Source organism: Zophobas morio, unplaced genomic scaffold (genome assembly GCF_036711695.1).
Source record: "Zophobas morio isolate AGI-343-1 ecotype UQ-CSIRO unplaced genomic scaffold, CSIRO_AGI_Zmor_V1 ptg000011l, whole genome shotgun sequence".
NCBI lineage: Eukaryota > Metazoa > Arthropoda > Insecta > Coleoptera > Tenebrionidae > Zophobas > Zophobas morio.
In genome coordinates, this window is record NW_026972116.1 from 8,988,992 (window position 1) to 9,009,670 (window position 20,679).

A 20,679-nucleotide genomic window follows, 5' to 3' on the forward strand; every position below is an offset into this window, starting at 1 on the left:
TTGTGTAAAGAGAACGTGAAAATCTGCGAGAGAGTTATTATATTACAACAATAAATCAGATGTATTGTACAGGGTGCTTTAGATTTATTACAATGACTATACAAATTTTGTTTGTGTAATATTTAGTTACGGTGAATCTTGGTTCTTTTTAATGATCACATTTTTTGTTTAGTATAAAATTCAAAAAATACTTTAAGTATCAAATTTCTAATAGATGTAGCCTGTAAACCACTGGTTGGGATGGACACTAGTTAAGAGAATAACAACATTGTGATATGCATGGTATTGTAGCGTATAATTATTTTTTCTCTGCCTTGCTAAATATACAGTGCGAATCAAAAATTGTATGTGAAAAAAATAATTTCCTTTGGTGGTTTTTTAAATTTTGACGTGACTGAAAAAAGGAAGCGGTACCCCGATAATAGAAATCCTATAGAAAAAATTTTCCAGTGCTCGGTAGAACATTATTATAAAAATTGGTCTAAAGAGTTTAGACAGTACTTCCCTCGCTGTCGGAAACGTGACGACTGCATGCCTATTATGTTTTTTTTTCGCAGTGGATTTCAAAGAATTCGGTTTTGTAGTTCCTGAGTAAATCAATAAAATAAATTTACGCATTCATTAATTTTTTTGAGTGACCCTGTATATGCAAATCCAAAAAAAAATCAATGGAGTGGTAAATCATAAGTACAGACTCATCATATTTTGTACAGTTTAGATAGGAATTATTCGGCAAACTTTCGAGCTGACGTCATCAATTTTTTGGAGGGGATAAGCAAATGTATTTTGACTAAACATTTATTATGCTCTTTATAACCTTAAAACATCTGCAAGATTTCAAAGCATTCGGTTTTGCATGATTAAATCAAAAAAATAAATTTACGCATTCATTAATTTTTTTGAGTCACCCTGTATATGCAAATCCAAAAAATATGAATGGAGTGATAAATTACAAGTACAGACTCATCATATTTTTACAGTTTAGATAGGATTTATTCGGCAAACTTTCGAGCTGACGTCATCAAGTTTTTGGAGGGGATAAGCAAATATATTTTGACTAAACATTTATTATGCTCTTTATGACCTTAAAACATCTGCAAGATTTCAGAGCATTCGGTTTTGTAGTTCCTGATTAAATCAATAAAATATATTTACGCATTCATTAATTTTTTTGAGTCACCCTGTATATGCAAATCCAAAAAATATGAATGGAGTGATAGATCACAAGTACAGACTCATCATATTTTGTACATTTTAGATATGATTTATTCCACAAACTTTTGAGCTGACGTCATCAAGTTTTTGGAGGGGATAAGCAAATATTTTTTGACTAAAGATTTATGATGCTCTTTATAGCCTTAAAACATCTGCAACATTTCAAAGCATTCTGGTTAGCAGATTAAAAATTAAATTTCAAAATGTTGTTTTATAATTTTGATTTTTTTTCCAAAAATCTGGACGTTTCGGGTGAAAAGTCGATTCGGAGTTGTAAACTACATGTGTAGGACTATGTTATTTTATACAATTGAAAACCCATTTACTATGTACAATTTTGAAGTGACGTCATCGCATTAGTGGTGGGGATGATTACACAAATTTTGGTTGGCGTTTTACCATCTACATGATATTCTTAATATAAGTACAAAATTTCACAACAATCGGTCAAGTACTTTCGGAGATTATCTGTCTAATAAAAATCCGGGACGGCAGACGGACAGACGGACAGACGGACAGACGGACGGACAGACGGACAGACAGACGGACAGACAGACGGAAATGGGAGACCTATTTCTTCGTCTTCTAGGGGTCATGAAAGATCGAGAAAACGTAAAACTAGAGAGTCGGCCGACGGACTCGATTACAATACTTCCTTTGCTTACGCTCGGGAAGTAAAAATGTCAAAACAGTGTAAAAGAAGATCGACAACGAACAGAACATAACAAAGGAAGAAAAGCAAGCTCAAATAATTACCCCAGCTGAAGAAGATGCTCACAGAAGTCAAAGAATTTTGTTAAGAGAAAGATTGTAAGTCAGACATCAGTTTGCAGAATTTAGAAAAGAAATCGATTTCACCCATGTTGGGTTAGGCGATCTTTCAGGAATCGAGTCCAGTAGTGTTTAGTAAATGTTTAGTGAATAGTTTGAAAATTTGTTACATCAACTGCACTTTTTCTTAATAATATTTTTTCAAAATTGATAAAATTGACATTATTGATTTTCCCAAACGGTACCTACTGTTTTGGTGCATCTGAACTAAAATGTTAAAATAGCAATGGGGGTTGCGAATGTTATTGAAAACTTGTGTGGAATAATTAGTAGGTGGTTTATTTTCTATTGTAGACTTAAGTACATGTTATGCAATATAAATGTTTGCGTCCAAAACTTCGTTAGGCAACATTAAAGATAAAAATCATTAAACAAGAAAACACAAGAAAAAATTCAAAGTAAAAGGTGATGTAATTGAACTTTTGTTCACGTGCTATTTCATCACGAGCATGGAATCTAAGGTGGAACAGGTGGTTTACTTAAATTCTTCATGAAAAGGAACTTACTGTTTCTTTCATGTAGCAAATCCATCACTCGAGGTGAATAAAAAAATCTTAAAAAAATTATGTAATAATTGACATTTGTGACACCACGAGACTGTAAAGCTCAGAAAATTTAAAAATCAATTTGTTGGACAACATTTTTATAATCATCTTATACATAATATATATGTATGTCTAAATACATACAATAACCATCAGGTGTAAGCCCAGTGAACGCTAATAACAGAATTCATTTGATAACTTATTTCTTTTGTTGTAGAAGGCTCCAAAAACAAGAAACATTTCTGTTCCTAGTACAAAAACAGTTCGTTGAAGTAAAAAGTCATCTAGTTCTAACCCAGACAACGAATATATTCCTGACGCACTAGTTAACAAGGTATTTTCCATCAAGAAGTAATTTGTAGAACAGGATTTAAAACTAAAAACACTGTTTGTTTCTACCATGCTAGTACTTTATGGAAATCTGTATTAAAATGGGAAACCATATTACTATTCCTTTCTGGTTGTTTCATAATGTTCCTAAAAATAAATATTCCACATTTATTGACATCATTGTTTGGAAGTATTTAGCTACTTTGTGCAGTTACATTTTCAACCACTACTACCAGTTGGTGGTTAAGTTAGTTAACTACTTTTTCTAACTTTTAGTTGGTAGTTTCAAAAAGAACAGCGGTTATTGCTATTAACACTACTAATTTCAGTTTTTTCGCTAAACGTTAAAATTTTCGCAAAAACATTTGCAAGGTATAATAACGTTTTATTCCCGACACGGTTTGAACGTCTGCGTGGCGCAGTGGATGTATCGCAGAGAGCAGCGACCTGCGGAACTGCGATGCCGAACTTGGCCCTTTGCATTGGTATAACACTGTGACTACTTTTCTTTTATGACGTAACTAGAATTATCCATGTTGATGACGTTATCACAAATTTTTTATTGGTCAAATTAAGAACGAGTCACCCCATTTTCCCGAAAATGTGAAGAATAGGGACGTCTTTATATAATAAGGATAAAATAAGAATTACAATATTTAGAACATTTTGTTCAATTGTGGTTTAATTAATAATTTAGTCCTGTTTTGAGAAGACAAACTCATTCAAATCAAACTAACTTCTACGTGATATTCTTTAGATGTATAAACATAAATAAACCCTTGAGCTTCAGACTGCTATTACCTAGTGCTGAAGGACAAGGGGTGTTAATTATGGCTCTGGAGATGGAGCTGGGTTTATCGGATTATACTTACAGCCTTCCACCAATTTTTTAGTGATCAAATTAAGAACCTCATTTATTAGATTTGTATATACAGGGTCACTCAAAGAAATTAATGAATTTGAATTCTTGCAGACGTTTTAAGGTTATTGTAAGCATGGTAATTGTGGATCAGAATCTATCTGTTTATTCCCCCCAAAAAAATAGATGACGTCATCTCAAAATTTTGCCGGATAAATTCTACCCAAAATGTGCAGAATATGATGAGTTTCTACCTGTGATTTATCATTGCATTGATATTATTTATATTTGGTTAAACAGGTGGCTCGAAAAAATTAATGAATTTTATTGGGTAAATCAGGAGCGGAGTGGATGTTTCATTGTACTTCAGGAGCGAGGGAAGTTCTGTCCAAACAACTTTCGATCAGTTTTTTTACCTATGCAATAGTTCGCAAAAATAGCAATAATGTTGTTTTTAAGATGTGTGCTGCAGTATTTTATGAAGAAATAAAAAAAATGTGCGCACATTGTGTTCTTATCTTTTAAATTAAATTAGATTTCAACATACAAAGTCTTTAAAAAAAACTGAAATGTTACAATTTCGAATATCGATAATTCAGTTTTTTGAAATAGAACACTCCGTGTTTTTTGTTCTCTTTCGTTCAATATGACGCTGTCTCTCAAAAAAGTAAAAAACCACAATAACAACCATTTCAAAATATAGAGAATAATTAACAAAAAAGAAATACAACAAGAGAGAGAATAAAATGCAGTATAAAAGATAGGCTGTTCTTTTTGATAAAACTGATATATCTCTCCACAAAATATTACATATAACAAAGATTTTAAAAATAACCCTATTGCGATTTTTCCATGGCTAAACAATTTCAAGAAAATTAGAATAACTTGGAGATGTGCCATTAAAATTTCGAAAATAAACCATCGTTATAAAGTTGAAAAAGAGATCAATCAGAATATATAAAATTACATAGTATATTACATTTGGAAAAATTAAGTTAGGGCTTAAAAACAGTGCCCGATGTATAGTTAAAAATAATTTTAGTGTATGGTCCTCAAAGAACGGTACCGCTATAGTTCTTGCCTTTTTTACTTCTCGAGCGTAAGCTAAGGAAGTGTGGCGGCACAATAACACGTCGGTAAGCAAAGAAAGATAAGTGGCCTCGTGTTCCAGTGGTTAAGATACTTGCCCGGAGAGCATAGAAACTCCTGGACCGATTGTTGTCAATATGTATATTAGAAATATCATGTAGATGACATCTCAAAATTTTTCGTAATAAGTAGGGTTTAAATTTTATAAGGTAACATACTTGTGGATCTGATCTGTCTTCAAGTTTTCTCCGAGGCATCCTAATTTTCGCAAAACAAATCGAAATTGTACATCAACCTTTTCTACATGTACATATAAGCGAACTTGCTCAGGGCTTGTTACTTTAAATTCCAACACGGTTTTTTTTTTTGTTCTTGTACTATCCTGATATTACCTAGGTACACTTTTTGGATAAAAAACTGACTATGCTTAATTAACTGGTCCTCTCTTCGCTGTTGAAGAGGCAAAATCCATGAAATTTCAGTTTCTTTAATACCTACGTATGCATTTAATGCCACCCATACGTACTTCAATACCGGGGCTGATACTACATGACGTGGTAATGGTCGAATTCTTTTGAAGTATAAACATAAACAAAACAGTTAAAATTAAACAAGTACCAGGAATTAAGAATCCATCGTTTCCCAGTGATTATCTACTTTAAATATATTTCATATTGTCCGCATTTGTGCAGACCATGCCCCCTTGGAATTTGCGCCCTCGCGGTTCAGGGAGGGAGGGAAGTTTTGTCGAAATAACCTTCGACCAATTTTTTCTATTTGTAATAATTAATGAGCTATCCAGAAACGCGTTTACTGACTTACTGTATAATGGATGTGTTATTATCAGAGTTAGGCACAGCCGAAGTGATGGGCAATCAACCAGACAAATATTAAAATCAATGGCACGTCGTCAAGCGATAAATTTGGCTGGCCGACTGTGCAATCTCAACCACGTCTCCACCTCAGTAGAGTTTGATCCAAATCAGGGTTTATCTAAGCAAGATCATCGCAAAAATTGTGATGTTGAACAGTCATTTTTAATTTTTAAAGCATTTTAACATCTAGGAGAACTCGTATAACTTAGGAAAACCGAGAAAAACTAGTAACTGTTATTAAGAATTCCCGAAGTTGTAGGTCACGACTGCAATAACGCTGGCGATCGGACGGCAATGATCATCATTTCCACAATACCGAAGTCTGATTATTACTCTTGTGATCGTTGTTAATAATGTATTATTATTTTATTTATTTGACACTATACGAGTACTTTTGTACAACCCGGTTGAAAGGTATTTTTTTCCTCAGTAATAATAAATATTAAGAGAAAAATACAATACTTTTCTAAATACTCGTAAGAACATAATAACAAATGAACACTCAAATAAATTTAAATAAGAACCAGCCACTATTTAAAGCAGAAAATAACCAACTCGAAAAAATGTGTTATTATCAATGTACAAGGTTAACTTCGATTGTTTATATTTATACTCCTACATCGAAAGAATGTCACGACTAGCACGTAGCAATTTGTTTGATTTAAATGAATTCGTTTTTTGGAAACAGAGAACTAAAATTATTAATTTAAGGGCCAGTTTATACAATATTTGAGATACTAAGATTAAGTTAATCACGCATTTAACGACGCGTTTAGCGACGTCTGATTTGCATAGAGTCGGTCACGTGGTACTTTAACACAGTGTTAAAAATTTAATGGCAATTAAATATTTAAATGAGCTTCTGCAAACCGGGTCTAAGTTACATTGGAGCAAAATGTTCTGAATATTATTATTCATTATATTAATCGCCGGAACTTGGATCTGATGTGGGTGCTGAGCCACGCTAACTGTTACACCGTTTATACACTTGCGTCCAAAGGAGAAGGTGGTTTAAACAATAAACAAATATAATAATAAACAAGGTAGATTCGTAAACCACAAGTACAAGACTATATTATTTCACAAAATTTAACATCAATCATTATGCAATATAGGGAGCGAACGTCATCACATTGTTGGTGGGATGATTAGAATAATTTTAGTTGGTGTTTTACGATTTATCCTAATACATATATTTATATACAAAATTGGACATCAATCGGAGATTATATGTTTAATAAAAATCGACACAGATGACAGACAGACTGACTCTAGAGGTCATGAACGTAGCATATTGCCCGATGGACTCAATTACAATACTTCTTTGTCTACGTTCGGGAAGTAAAAAGTGGCAGAAATTCGTAATTCTAATAAAATTTAGTTGAAATTGAGAATTTCATCCATTTTAAAACTTGAAGATGAAGAAATTAAGAACAATTGTGAATTGAAAATTCCAAATTTTGGTCGTGAAAACAAAAGTATTTTTAATAACTGTGTTCGTAGTAACTGCAATTTTTAAACAAATAAGTTTGTTTCTCAATTTCATTTGTTAGATTATCTCATGAACTTAAGTTTGTGATTTTTTTGTCAGGATAAAATTTCATTTTTAAAACTCATTTTTGATGCTTTTCAGGAAATTGACTACAAACCGTGAGGTAAAAAGACTCGTGCTGACTCGTCTTTTTATGATAGATGGTTTGCGTCGTCAATTTGTTAAACAATTTAATTACTGGTTAAATAAAAAAGAATAAAAAAAAAACCTTTTGTGTAATTACCGTCGATTAAAAGCATCTCTACAGTGAACCCGCTTGTACATTTTTTTCATGTAACTTTCTGGATTCAGTAAAATGTTTGTTAAATTTAGAATGATGGCTACAACTAATTGCTGTTACTTAGCACCCATCCTCCTAAAAGAGACGGCTTAGAAAAACTCTTTTTAGATGAAAAGACAAAGTTATTTACCTTACTTAATTTTACTCATAATTCGAATCACAAATCACCAAAAACGGAAAAAAGGAAAGTTTTCAAAACATAAGTATGAAAATAGTTTAAAATACTCATGAATCAATTTTTCAAACGTTTTCGGCAATTAGAAAGATGTGAATAAGGCCAAAGAAAATTGAAAACTAATGAAATCAGGTATTATATGTACAATAACTCCCAATGACAACAAAAATTGGGCAAACAAAATGTCAATCATTAGGAGATAGATATGTACTGAATTTTTGGTAAAATTTAAAAATCAGTTTATAACTCACAATCTCCTGGGAATTGGGAGGGGGGAGGTCAGTCAGGTTACGTTAAGTGTATATAGTTCCTAGTCAGTCTTGAGTTTAGTTTGCAAACGCCCTGCTGATGCCCACTTTGCTGGCGAAACATGTACTTACCTAATCTTTTCGATTGTACAATATACTATACTATTTGGATAGAAAAATGAAGGTTTGAAATATAAACTACAACCAAACTTATATCACCTGAATATGTCAAAGTTAAGTTTGTTATAAAATTGCATTTAATTTAACAATTAATATTAATAATACATTGTTCAGAAATTTAGTGCCAAATACTGCAAACATACTTTTAGAAACTATAAATAATTCTCATTATGTCACCTACGGATTTTGCGCTTCCCCGAGTTAAGTAATTGTATTCAATATTACCTGGCTCTAACAACTTAATCCACTTGATTAAATTAACGCCGATTAAACTTGTACATACTAGTCATTAATCTCTTTCCTATACTTACTAAAACTTTCTTCCTATCTAAAAGCTTGGCTGTTTCTGCTTAAGAGCTTTAGCTTATAGTGTTAGTTGAAGTGGAGGCGGCGGTATGACTTTGTCTAACCCCTCACTGACAGGTGGGCCTGCCGCAGGTGTCCGGGGACGAACAACGCCGTCTCTGTTCCGACCAAAAATACGGGGGCGGCGAACAAGGAATCGGACTTGGTATATCGTTAACAACTTACGGATCTGTGGCCTACCAGCTGAAGGACGCTAATCTCGAGGCATCAGGAACTTGCGACTTTGTCTGCAAAGCTTTGAGCATCGTCAATAGAACCGGTAAGTAAGAACTTTAGCCAAAGATGTAAATAGTCCAGGAAAATTAGGGATAAACTCACAAATTATCATTTTCCTTTTTTTTTTAAACAGAAAACAAAGTCAAATCTGTAAAAAGACTAATTTTTCTGGGCTTGAACATTCAGTGTATATGTTTTTTACGTTTCCGAACTTTCATATGGGTCTGCTTGTTTAGATTCAGGAACTGGGATCCGATAAAATATTTCACTGACAGGCTAGGATTTTATGAAAGAATAGTTCCGGGCTTCTTTGGCCCTTTTATTGTTGACATCTGTGACAAGTCTGCTTTCAAATTAGAAATTGATATAAATTGCTTCCGGAAACTAAGGGAATTTCCCTGTCGGTTGGCCCTACGCCAAGTTGAGACACTTCAATAAATTACTCCATCAATACCAATTTTTGATTGAAGGAAATTGAGTTTAATTCACTTTGCAGTCTTTTCAACAGTTGCTTGAATACGGATAGTCAACACAAAATTCAAACATTCCATTGTGGAATAAAATCGTGCATTATGTACTCAATTATTAATCATCTAATTTCAATCCAGTCGGGTGAAGAGAAATTTTTCATGTTTAATCAGATTGGCGAATTTGTAAATGAAATTAGAAACGTTATTGTAGAATTCTCTGCATTTGAGGATGAAATTAATCAAATTACCGGACAAATTCTGGCGCTTTTCGAACTGTTTGACTTGAGTTAGTTATTCTTCTTTCAAAAATTTTACCTTCGGAGATTATTATTAATTCAGGAGCCTATTATTCTAGATAAGAGCTTCACCCGACGTTAATTTCACCATTAATGTTAATAACGATTTGAACACAGGGTTATAAAAGCCTTGATACCATGTACTATCACGAATTATGTCTGCGATGCTCCTGGCTATAATTATAAGTATGTAATAACGTCCTCGATTCATAAAAGATTTTATTAGTAACATTAGTCAAACGAAAACAGATTATTGACCCTTTGGATATGTTAAACCTTATATTTTAGATTGGATTCAATCTAAATAGATTGAAAACAAACTACCACAACAGCTTTGTAGAAAATTGTTTTCTGTACCCTTATTTGACAGGATTCAAAGCGATTTTACGTAAAACCATTCAACATATAAAAGCGATTTTTGCCAAAATATATACCTATAATAAAACGCCGCCCTTAGCTACTCCAGTAATAGAGTTTCCTTGGTTGCATTTGACAAGCAAAGTTAGCACTATCAGGATGTGTCATTTAGTCCGAGTATTTTATCCTCATCTGAAGTAGTGGGACAAGAAATTTATTTTCAAGTCTGTTTTGTAAATAGTGATGTTACTTACAAATGTAGTTTTAACACACAATATAGATATTGTTAAAATCTGTCACGTTATTTATAAATAAATTTTCTCTGTCCTTGCAGCACAGCTTATACGAGTACATACATATTAAATGAGCATATCACAGTGTATATTTTCTATTAAGGTATTTAATAATATATTGAAGTACATTATTAATTTTGTGGTGTGGATTTACATTCATCGTAAATAATTGCGTTCCTAGAATTTCTGATAAAATAAATAATAATCGTTCTAGGATATGTTGTCCCGACGATTTAAAAAAATAAAAACATGTTAAAACACTAGCAATAAAGATTTTCTATAAATATTTCTCGAAATGCCGTAATGAACGTTCTGGAGGGAATGAAAAAATCAATTTTAATTCATATTTTGTAATAGAATATAAATGTGAGTAAGTCTGATTTGTATCACATTGTTCCTATGACAGAGAAATATAAATGGGAAACAATTTTCGTATTCTACAAGCTGTGAAAGATCATAAAAACTAAAATTTGTCAAAATGGCATAATACTTCTTTTAGCTATCATTAAGTGATACTTTTGTCGTATATCTTCACTATTAGAGCAATAATTATGGCTTATGTTTCACAACTACACTCAACCAAAAATTTGAATAATTAACCGCCGTCATACATACGAGTACATATAGGATTATAAATTTTGTAAGATCTAGAATGTGTATTAGGATCTTACAAAGGAAATGTTGTTATTCTGTTTATGTTGGGTGTCCCACAATCCAGGTTTACCCTTAGGTTATTGCACATTTATTACTCTATCCAGACGAAAATTGCTGTTTATATGTTTGGGATTTGTTTACAGCAATCGATAGCCATTACGTTAGTTTTTCCAACAATGGCTATAAATTTACTTTATTCGAACAAATAGTTTCCATGATAAACTAGCTTTTAATACCACCAGTTTGTGCAGATTTATGAAATAAATAAAAAAATAAAATTTCAAATATGTATCAGTTTTTGACAGATGGTAAAATTTACTGCAGATTTATAGGTATGTGGCAAATATGAACAAAACAAGTTATCAAAGTGTTGTAAACACCAGTTCTCGGCTAAGAGTATCCCTATCTTATAGCGAATAAACAAAAAAGTCGCTACCACATTTTTTAAATATTTATCTTTAATGATTAACAAAAGAAGATTCAAGTTGTGTCTGTCTACTGTAGCTGTGATTTTAACTATAGTTTGAAGTGGTCGAAATGTGTTACACTAAGTAAGTAATAGAATTATTTTATAGAACAATAGATCCAAAGCATTGACGAAAGGAGGTTACAGAACATTTTTTAATTTAAAAAGAGAATGAACATGTGCCTTGAACAAGATCGTGAACATTTACTGTGACGTTCAACCACAATAAATTTGTTTTTTTTTCTATTGTAACGAATTAGATCTATTTTTTAACAAGATATGAAGAATTTAGGTAACCAGTTATACAGATGCGTGTGTAGTGAGCCTTTCGGCATTTAGTAAAATCCGCATAAGTGATAGGCGGCACACGTCCAAGATCTACTTCAATCCCATAATCATTTATAGAAACCCTGTATTTTTGTTACAATCATATAATATTACGAGTAAAAATACAATAATAAAAAAACCTACCTCCATAATAATACACGTGGTATTTCGGTAAAATATTAACACTTTGAAGGCGCTACACAATGATATTTTATTAAATTAGTTAATAAAAAATCACAGCAAATTTGCATTTTATAAGTTTTTTTTACCAAAGAAAATGTTTGATAGTCAAATAGAGTTTACTCCTCCAGAATTGCGGGAATTTGCACAAAAATTAACACTCAGTCTCTTGTCTGCTGCGGCATAAAATTGTAAGGCAACGTACAACTTACTCATTAGCGCTGATAAGGTCCTTTTCTTGTATTATTCTTTCAGAAATTAGCCGTATAGTAGACGGCTCTCTCACTAGTCTTTGGTCTTGTTTATCATTATCGTTATCACTACTTTCAAAAAAATTTGCAGCTATTCCCACTAAAACTTCTGTTGCAGTCATTGCAATAAATACTTTCATTTGACATTTATAGTTCAAATTTTTTTTTTTGGGTCATTTCTGACCGACAACGCATCATTACTCACCGCTTTCAAACTTTTCTTTTTCGTTGAAAAATGTATTCCTTGAATCGCTGACTTGCTAACCTTTCAGGGGTCAGAAAAGCTACTCACTGATTGTGAATAAAAATAATTACGCTCTAAAATGATTTTTATCACCTATGCCTTTAGTAAAGCTCATTGCGAACAAATATTTTTTTGTAAATAGTGGTTTTGCTTTAATATTTTAATGCTGAAAATGGAAAACTGCATTTTAATGTATCCGCTGAGGCTTCGATTGCAGTTTCCGCATTAGTTGTAGTGATTGTGAGTTTTATCGACCCAGTTCTAAATGTCAAAATAGTAAAGAGTGTTAACGATTGGTAATTAAATTTATTTGGAACCTTTCTTGTCGCAGTTTAGATCTTACTTGCCTCATTTGCAAGTGATTTTGTATTAGTAAATTAAACATGGAATTTCTAAGCATGTTTTGAAATAATTAAGCTATTTCGTTTATTTGTTGGTTTATGAAATGTTTTAATAGTAATAAATTTCTCCAAAAGTTCTGCCGATTAAGTATCAAAGAGAGCAGGAAAAAATAAAATTCGTGTCATCGTGTTATTTTTCTATGAACGTAAAGCCGTAAGTCAACCACTGGAATTAAGTTTGGAGCATTAAATTGTCTATTGATTACTCTAGCTTAAGTGACAGCGAATAAAACCCATTTGTTATGCATTTTATATGCGAAGCGTCGCAGCCGTTGTCAGTTGTTAAAAACGCGTCGATTTTCTGAAGAAATAGGCCCATAAATCTTGAACACGTTATCATAAACTCTTTGTCGTTTTACATCTTATTTTACTAAAAGTCTCTTTTGTCAAAATATTATTGTAAAACGCAATTTTTCTGGAATTTTCATGTTTTTATTTCCCGAGCCTAAGCTGAGGAACTTTTGTAATAGGGGCCAACCAAAACTACATGGCTACTTTCATGTTTTCTCCACATTCCATAACGGCATAACGCCTAGGGTACGTCTGTCTATCTGTTATCTGTCGTTTGTCTATGTTGATTTTTATTAGACAAAGAATTTCTAAATTTACTGAACCTCTTGTTGTCAAATATTAGGAGTATGGATTTTAGGAGTATCGTGCAGATGGTAAAACGAGAGATCATCAACTCCCGTCCAAGGTCATATCCGTTACACCTATTGTTAACTTTGCATAAATTTTAGCTCTCCCTTTTTAAATTCCAGTTCTAAAATCCAGGGAAATAGAAATAAACGTGAAACTAATTAAGTTAGAAAGTAGACGTGTACTAAACAAAGAACTTAGGCAACGGCAGAATTTTATATCGCAACAAATTTTGCAGTATTTTGAAAACTGTATTTCTACGATACGATGTGCCTCACTTAAACATGACGCTATTATGTTATAATTCATAACAAATTTTGTAACTCCATGAATGTAGCAGTTGTTTAAATAAGCAATTATTAACATAAATTTTAAGATACTTCGCTTCCTAATCTAAAATGAATTGAATGTGTAACCGCAAAGAGCAGAGATGACCCCGGACTGTCCCCTTTTCGGCGTCATCGCTTCTCCAGGTGACTGAGGAGCCGCTACCAAGGAGGCCATAGGTCCAGTTTTTCTTATTTAACCGGAGGCTACTCACAAGATTTAGGAGATCCGTTTCTGTGCTAGAGTACCCCAGGTGCACCCTCTCCAGAGTGACAATAGTCGTCAAATACATAACACATTACAACGTACTTTTCAATTCTTTTAAAATTTGCATTATCTTAAATGGATTTCTGCCTGAAAAAAAAAACAATATAAAATAGTGCACTTTTTTCCAATTTCACTTATCTCATAACTTTTACAATCTCCATGTTATTACATTATTATATAATCGGGTGCTCTACTCAAGTGTTCTTCTGACACAAATAGATTTTCGTACTTGTGATCGTGGTTATACATAAAGTGCAACGAAGCGTAAAATGAAAATTACAGTCCCGAAACAATTTTCCCAACAAAGTAATTTTTGTTATGGTAAAATATTTAGTAAACCCTCTTCACACATGACATTAAAATCGGTGGTAACACGCATATTCGAGCAACGAAATTGTTAATTTTAGCAATATTGTTAAAATAAAAGATAATAGACTTTAAATGTGCATAACTACAAGTTAACCGTCTGAAATATGTGTCCCTCAGGATTAAACTATCCAAGGCGTGTAAGGCAATTATGCCGTTGAAATTTCCCTACAATTCCAGTATAATGCAGTTATCTCCATTAAAACCAAAATCCAAGAATTTAGTGAGGAACTGGGACACAAAGTTTATTAGGATAATACTTGTACAGTCATGATTTGCCTGAAACGAACACTTAACAAAAAGTTACAATAAAAGCGTGTTAAATATTTGCATAGCTTTGCATGTTTTCGCATAAACACAATAAAAAACTTTGAAATATCGTTTGACGAATTAAGATTAACGACCCGTCTAATAGCAAACTTAATCAGCAACATCAACGTTTTGTACCTTATTAAGAACCGAAGCTGAGGATCACGCAAAAGCTCCGCTTCTCGCCAATTCTCCAACTTAATTTCTTTGAACTAAAACGTTGTAATTTCCTTTTTCTTTCAGTGGTGGTTACAGTCGTCCTGGTGTGCTTATCCACTCTACCTCTGCTAATGTTGATCATGGGTGAGTAGCGTGTATTATGTCCTGCGTGTTGCATGCAACTTAATCTTTCGCCGCTTTCACGACCAACTTCTTTGACCATTACGACGATTAGAAACTTTTAGAATGTAGAAGTGCGTATTAGCTCTTGAACTAAAGGAAATTCGGAGGGAGTGTCACCGCCTCTCGTTTTAACAACTTTTAAATTGTTCGGAGAGATCTAGGTCTCGGGATAATAAGAGAAGGGTCATCGGGAACCCACGAGGATAGATCGAGTCAAAGGTTAAACGTCATAAATAATACATTGCTTAGGAGATTTCGTTTTTTACGTTTACATTTTAAATTTATCTGTTGGGGAGGGAATTGCGGTGGTGAATCATTATTTATGCCGATGGTAAGTGAATGGCTACAGTAAGGAAACATTTTAAGATGTATTATTAATGTTGCAAATAAGTTAAAGTAACGATGACGTAGCTATATTTCACAGCAATTATGTTTGTCATTATTAAATCGAGCATACTACTAAATATGCCGCTGATAAAGTCGTGTTTATGTAACTGCTACAAAATTTGTATCATGTCTGCAAAAAAAAATTAAACTCATGCTTACGTCTCTCATCCGAACACTCTTCGTTATCTAACTAGTTAGCACTATACACGTACTCATTTTCACGGATGCAGAGAAAGTCTATAATTTAATAACAGCTTCGTGACGTGACATTTTCTGATTAGTTTTGTATAATTTCCGCATGACTTCCGAGTTTCTCGCCTGAGTTTTCTTTCTTATTACAATTTTAGTTGGCATTGTGTTCCATAAATACTTAATCAACGTCTTGGTAAAGATTTTTATACTTTCTAATTTACTTTTTGCTTCTGTGTTTTTCTACACTTTTGTAGACGACATTCAATGGATAAAAAACATGATGGATTAAACAACTATAATAAGCCGGAAGTTTGGAATTATGTTTAAAGTTATCACATAAATATTCAGTTTTTCCCATTGCGTTTTCAAAGGCGTGCTATTTTCAAATAACCCTGTTTGCAATTTTATTTTTAAAATACAATAGAATCATCTATAAAATATCATTTCTTTTGTTCTATGACGATATATAGGTACTCACGTTTTTTAATGCACCTTACTTTGTTAATAAAGCATAATTAAACAGCAGCGAAGAGCTTATACGCTACTTTTATGTTCATTTGTATACAAAGGAATAAAACTCTTGACTGCACTTCATTTAAATGACTGAATGTCCGTAAGCCCCATTTCTCATCATCCTTTCCGCTCTAGCTTCTCCTGCTGAATATTTTCTCTCCTCCGTAACTTGCACCTAGACACGTCTGCAATAAAAATGCACGCTTCGGCACCTTCTCCGCTCCATGCCATTAACCTCACGTCGCTTCACAGGTATTCAATTCCTGAAAGACTGTCCCAAAGAGCCACACATTCCCATCTACATGGTGGTTGGGGGCAGCGTCGGCTGCGTGAAAATGGGTTTAACTCTCTACAACCAACTGCATACCCGTCGCATGGATGCTACCACCGCCGCCAACTCAACATCCATAGGTAAGTGGCTCGTGTTTCGTCCTTTAGTTTCAACTTTGTTCTGTTTTTTAACTTTTTTACTGGTTTACAATGTTTACTCTTCTTATATCGTTAATTTATTTTTAACGAAAGATTTTCTTCCTTAAATTATTACACTAAAAACTTGTTTGTGTATTATTATGTACGTCACTGGAAACGTAGTTAAAAATCATTGAATGTGTGGTAAGCGAAAGCAAACAAAACAAATTTGCTGTGATTCATTCGGTTGTTTCAATCTAAAATTTATTTTTAAAAATCATATTCAATATTGATATGGTGGTTAAAAATCGTTTAGCTACGGAAGGAAACGTAAACAAGAAAACACATTCGTGTACTAACAAAAAGCTGTTTTTTTTTTAAATCGGCCGTTCAGTTACTTATCATTCGCTCAACAAAAATGTCTCTTTGAAATTTATTTATTCGGCCTGTCACAGAGCCTCGGATGCAGGAAGGTAAAGTGTTAAATTTCCTCTGAAAAATTTATGTTTACTTCTTAAAACACGTCAGCAGTCCACGTTGAGAATAACCTTCTACTTTCTTAGGCGATTACAAAATTTATTTAAACAGAGATTTCTTCGCTCTTGAGGCGCAACCAACACATCGACAAACAGGTCAGCTTTAGTCAAGGTACTATGATCAAAACACCAAGCTTAATATACTGTTTTATCAAAATATCGAATGTGTGTAGGTTCTAAGACAAATTGTAAAACTTCACTTTATAAGTATGACTTCTTGATGATGAGTGATGACCCTGATGAGTGAGATAAAAGATATGGACATCTTATTCAACCATAGACAAAGTAGCATATCACAATATAAATTTTAAGTGTAATTCACTTGGGAAAATTTTAATGAACTGACGTGTTCAAGTATCTAAATGGATATAAGTATGTGTCCTTGAAAAATACTGATAAGTCATCACAAAATTTTGTAATTTAAAAACTCATTTGAAACATACGCGTAACACGCTTCCTTACATTCACTTTAACATTACGTACCTATACCTACATATCTTTATTTTAACTTATTATAAGTGTGTTCTCATGAAAAAATAAAGTTTGCAAGGCAGGTATGTTTTATTGTACTTCAGGACTCAGGGGCGAGGTAAATTCTGACGATAACCTTCGACCAATGTTTACCTCCGTAGAGGCGAGTCTGGCATAAATTTTGTGAAGACTATTTGTGTTCATAGACTTTCCTACCACTTTTATTTTTAATAACTTTTCGGAGCAAAATTAATCGTCAAAAAGTTGTGGACAAAAAAATTAAAACTTTGAGATGAAAACCTTTCAGACGAGATAATGCTTCTATTTTCATATACAAAAAAAAGGCTTCTTAACTTGTTTATAGAGGGTTTGCTAACAAACAATTTAACTTATCTGCTTTTTTTATGCGGTTTATTTTTATAGATTTGTTGTCATGCGAAGTAAGTTTAATGAATCGTGTGCTTTGGACGACTGTGCTTGGAAAATATACTGTCGATTAAAACAAACCTCCACGTTGTTTTTACAGAATCCATCTTTCCTATAGTTGGCACCTTAAAGTAGCAAAAAATTAAAAAAATTACAAATATTTAACGAAACGAGTCTGTTTTATACAAACAAAATCTAATTTTAAACCCTAAACCTCTAAATAGTCAAACAAATTGAAAGAAAGCGTAGAATAAAAAAAAAACGTGAAGCAAATAATCTAGAGAATTACGAGTACATTTATAGAATAAAATTTAAAATTTGGAGAAAGTAGGTTTCTCATACTGACCGGCAAGAAAAATTGGCCACCTTGAAATATCGTACTGTTTCTGCAAATTCTGTATGTATTTGTCTTTTTTTAGCTAATCATTTGTATATCCTGTGTCAGCAATGAATTGTTCTTCAATAAAATAACAGTCGCTAGTTAAATTAATAGGAATAATTTTTAAAATGGTTTTACGATTTTGAGTCCTTCATCACCTTTGTTAACGAATAATACCGCTTTTAGTAAATTTATGTCTTCTAAACAGGACCGGTTTATCTTGGGTTATATGACTATAATATACGCATTGTTGATAAGAGAAGGAATTGAAAAGTCTAAGCCATGAGACCACAATTTTCGTTGGTACACTAGACTCGAGTCTTTAACGTCTAAAGTACTTATATAAAAAAACTGTAAATTTTTGAAGCGGTGAACATTGTCACGAAATAAATCCATACGCCGCGCCGCCCCTGTACGACACCTATGGGTCTTCTAGTATGTATGTGTTTCTTCTATTATATAGTATGACTCATCGGCTGGGCGACGCGCCGTTCGGTAAAGGAAGCCGGGAAGCGGATGTCATGATGGGCCCAGAAAACTCTCGAAGCGGCGTTCTGGATCCATCGAGAGGCACGTATAGGTTTAAATAGGGGCCACCGTCGGAAACGATGATTATTCAGTAAATTTGAGTTATCGAGAAATAAATTGCTGAGTTTAACCCACGCCAATTTTATTCATGCGTTCAACGTAACAATATTATATATACTTCGATATAATTTACCAAAGAATAAATGTTGAAAATTTCACTGTTCCAAAATTAGCTATTAAAGGTACCTACCTTAAAACTCAAACAGATATACGGCATATAAAAAAATAAAATTTTATATATTCGGAAGTACCATATTTATCTAATATATAATTATTGGAAAAATGAAAAAAAACACTTTCTGAATTTATCTGACTAGAAGATATGTTTAATTAAAAAAAAGTCGCACTGAGAAAACACTTTGTACAACTTTGTGTCTTTTTATTACTGGACAGGGGGTAATAAAAAATCGCGGATAAGTTCAATGGTACGTTGTTGAGAACGCACTAAAGAACTCGAAACAAAAATCACTGCACCGAACTTTAAAAAATATTAAACTACAAAGTTGAAGAATTAACTTCGTAAATCTGATCCGTTTTAATGTGCTGCCTCTTTTAATACATAGTTTATATATTTAATTATTAATAATTGAATAATAGTTATTTGCATGATTACGATCCACGAATGTATCAGAATGCCGAAATTATTTTTTCAACTTTCAAGTTTCATATTTTGGAAACTTTGTTTCAGGGATTTTTTTAATATTTTTTTTTATGATTTCTCAACAATGTGTCGCCACTTATTCATGATATTGACCGCCTATATACTATTTTAGAGGAATAAGTACACATAAAACTAAAATTATTTCAGCCGCGTTAAATGCGAATAAACACTTCTTAAGCCGAAGATCTCTTTGTATCGTGTCTTTGATGTGTGTTTTGTGATGTTAACCATAATTCGCCCGTTAGTCGTCTTACTTTTCATCTAATTTCCGTTCCCTATAAATCTTTCGTTTTTCCTCTTATTTGAATTTCAATTAATTTATTGCTTTTACTTTCTCTTAACTATTGTTCCATCTTTTCAAACCAGTTTACAACATAGCTTCTCAAAAATACAAAATTATTCGTTAAAACATTTTTCATCTTTTCGTTTTTCTAGTCATATTCTTATTATTAATGTTACGCAGAAAACTTATTTCTAAAATTGTATAAAAATGATCGTACACAGTTTTCGTCAGACTGTCTCTTAAAAATTGTAAAAATGTTACACTTTTGTGTAATTTTCAACATTCTCTAAAAATTCTGACCCAATTTAAATTATTGAACCTAACGGATGGAGTTTGATTAATAATTGACTTCCAATGTCCCTCGAGGAAAAAAGTTAGGGTGTAAGATTAGGTGACTGCCATTCTATCAACCCTCGTCGCCTTATCCATTTACCTGGGATGTGATTCTCGAAGGTGTTTAAATATATGTCACAGTATAGATTTTCATGAATAACTAAAGAACCACGAATAATTTTAGCCCCAAAAGATACCTGTTCAGATACCTGATGTTCAGCTTCTGACACTTTGGAGCGTGTCTTCTCCAAAAATATAAGTATTCCAGTTGTCACAGTTTTCTCTTACTCACAGACTATTTCAATAAAAAGGTCACTCATATCTCTAAAATGCCTTTTTGAAAGTAAGAAATTTTTGAATCACTGGTAAGTTCGCGATGACACTATAATTTCCAAGGATGAAACTGTGTATGTTTTAGCACTCTTTAAAAGGATATTTTTAATTACCAAATCGATAGAGTGGGATCTATTACTACTTGTCTTAGTACCGATTTGATTGACTTCATTAGCAATATTTAGGCGTATAGACGGTGATCTTTGTTGTTAGCCACCT

General features: G+C 32.8%; 1 protein-coding gene across 2 annotated transcripts in view; it reads left to right on the forward strand.

Moving 5' to 3' along the window:
- The window catches only part of LOC135126863 (uncharacterized), a 351,909-nt gene that overhangs the window by 201,336 nt on the left and 129,894 nt on the right, over positions 1–20,679 (forward strand). For both annotated transcript variants that reach the window (XR_010280143.1, XM_064053057.1), the window contains exons 5-7: positions 8,603–8,804; positions 14,852–14,911; positions 16,295–16,453. Coding sequence is in view for 1 of the 2 variants with exons in the window: in XM_064053057.1 (XP_063909127.1) it covers positions 8,603–8,804; positions 14,852–14,911; positions 16,295–16,453 (421 nt within the window). In the remaining variant the exon portion in view is untranslated. The remainder of the gene's footprint in view (positions 1–8,602; positions 8,805–14,851; positions 14,912–16,294; positions 16,454–20,679) is intronic.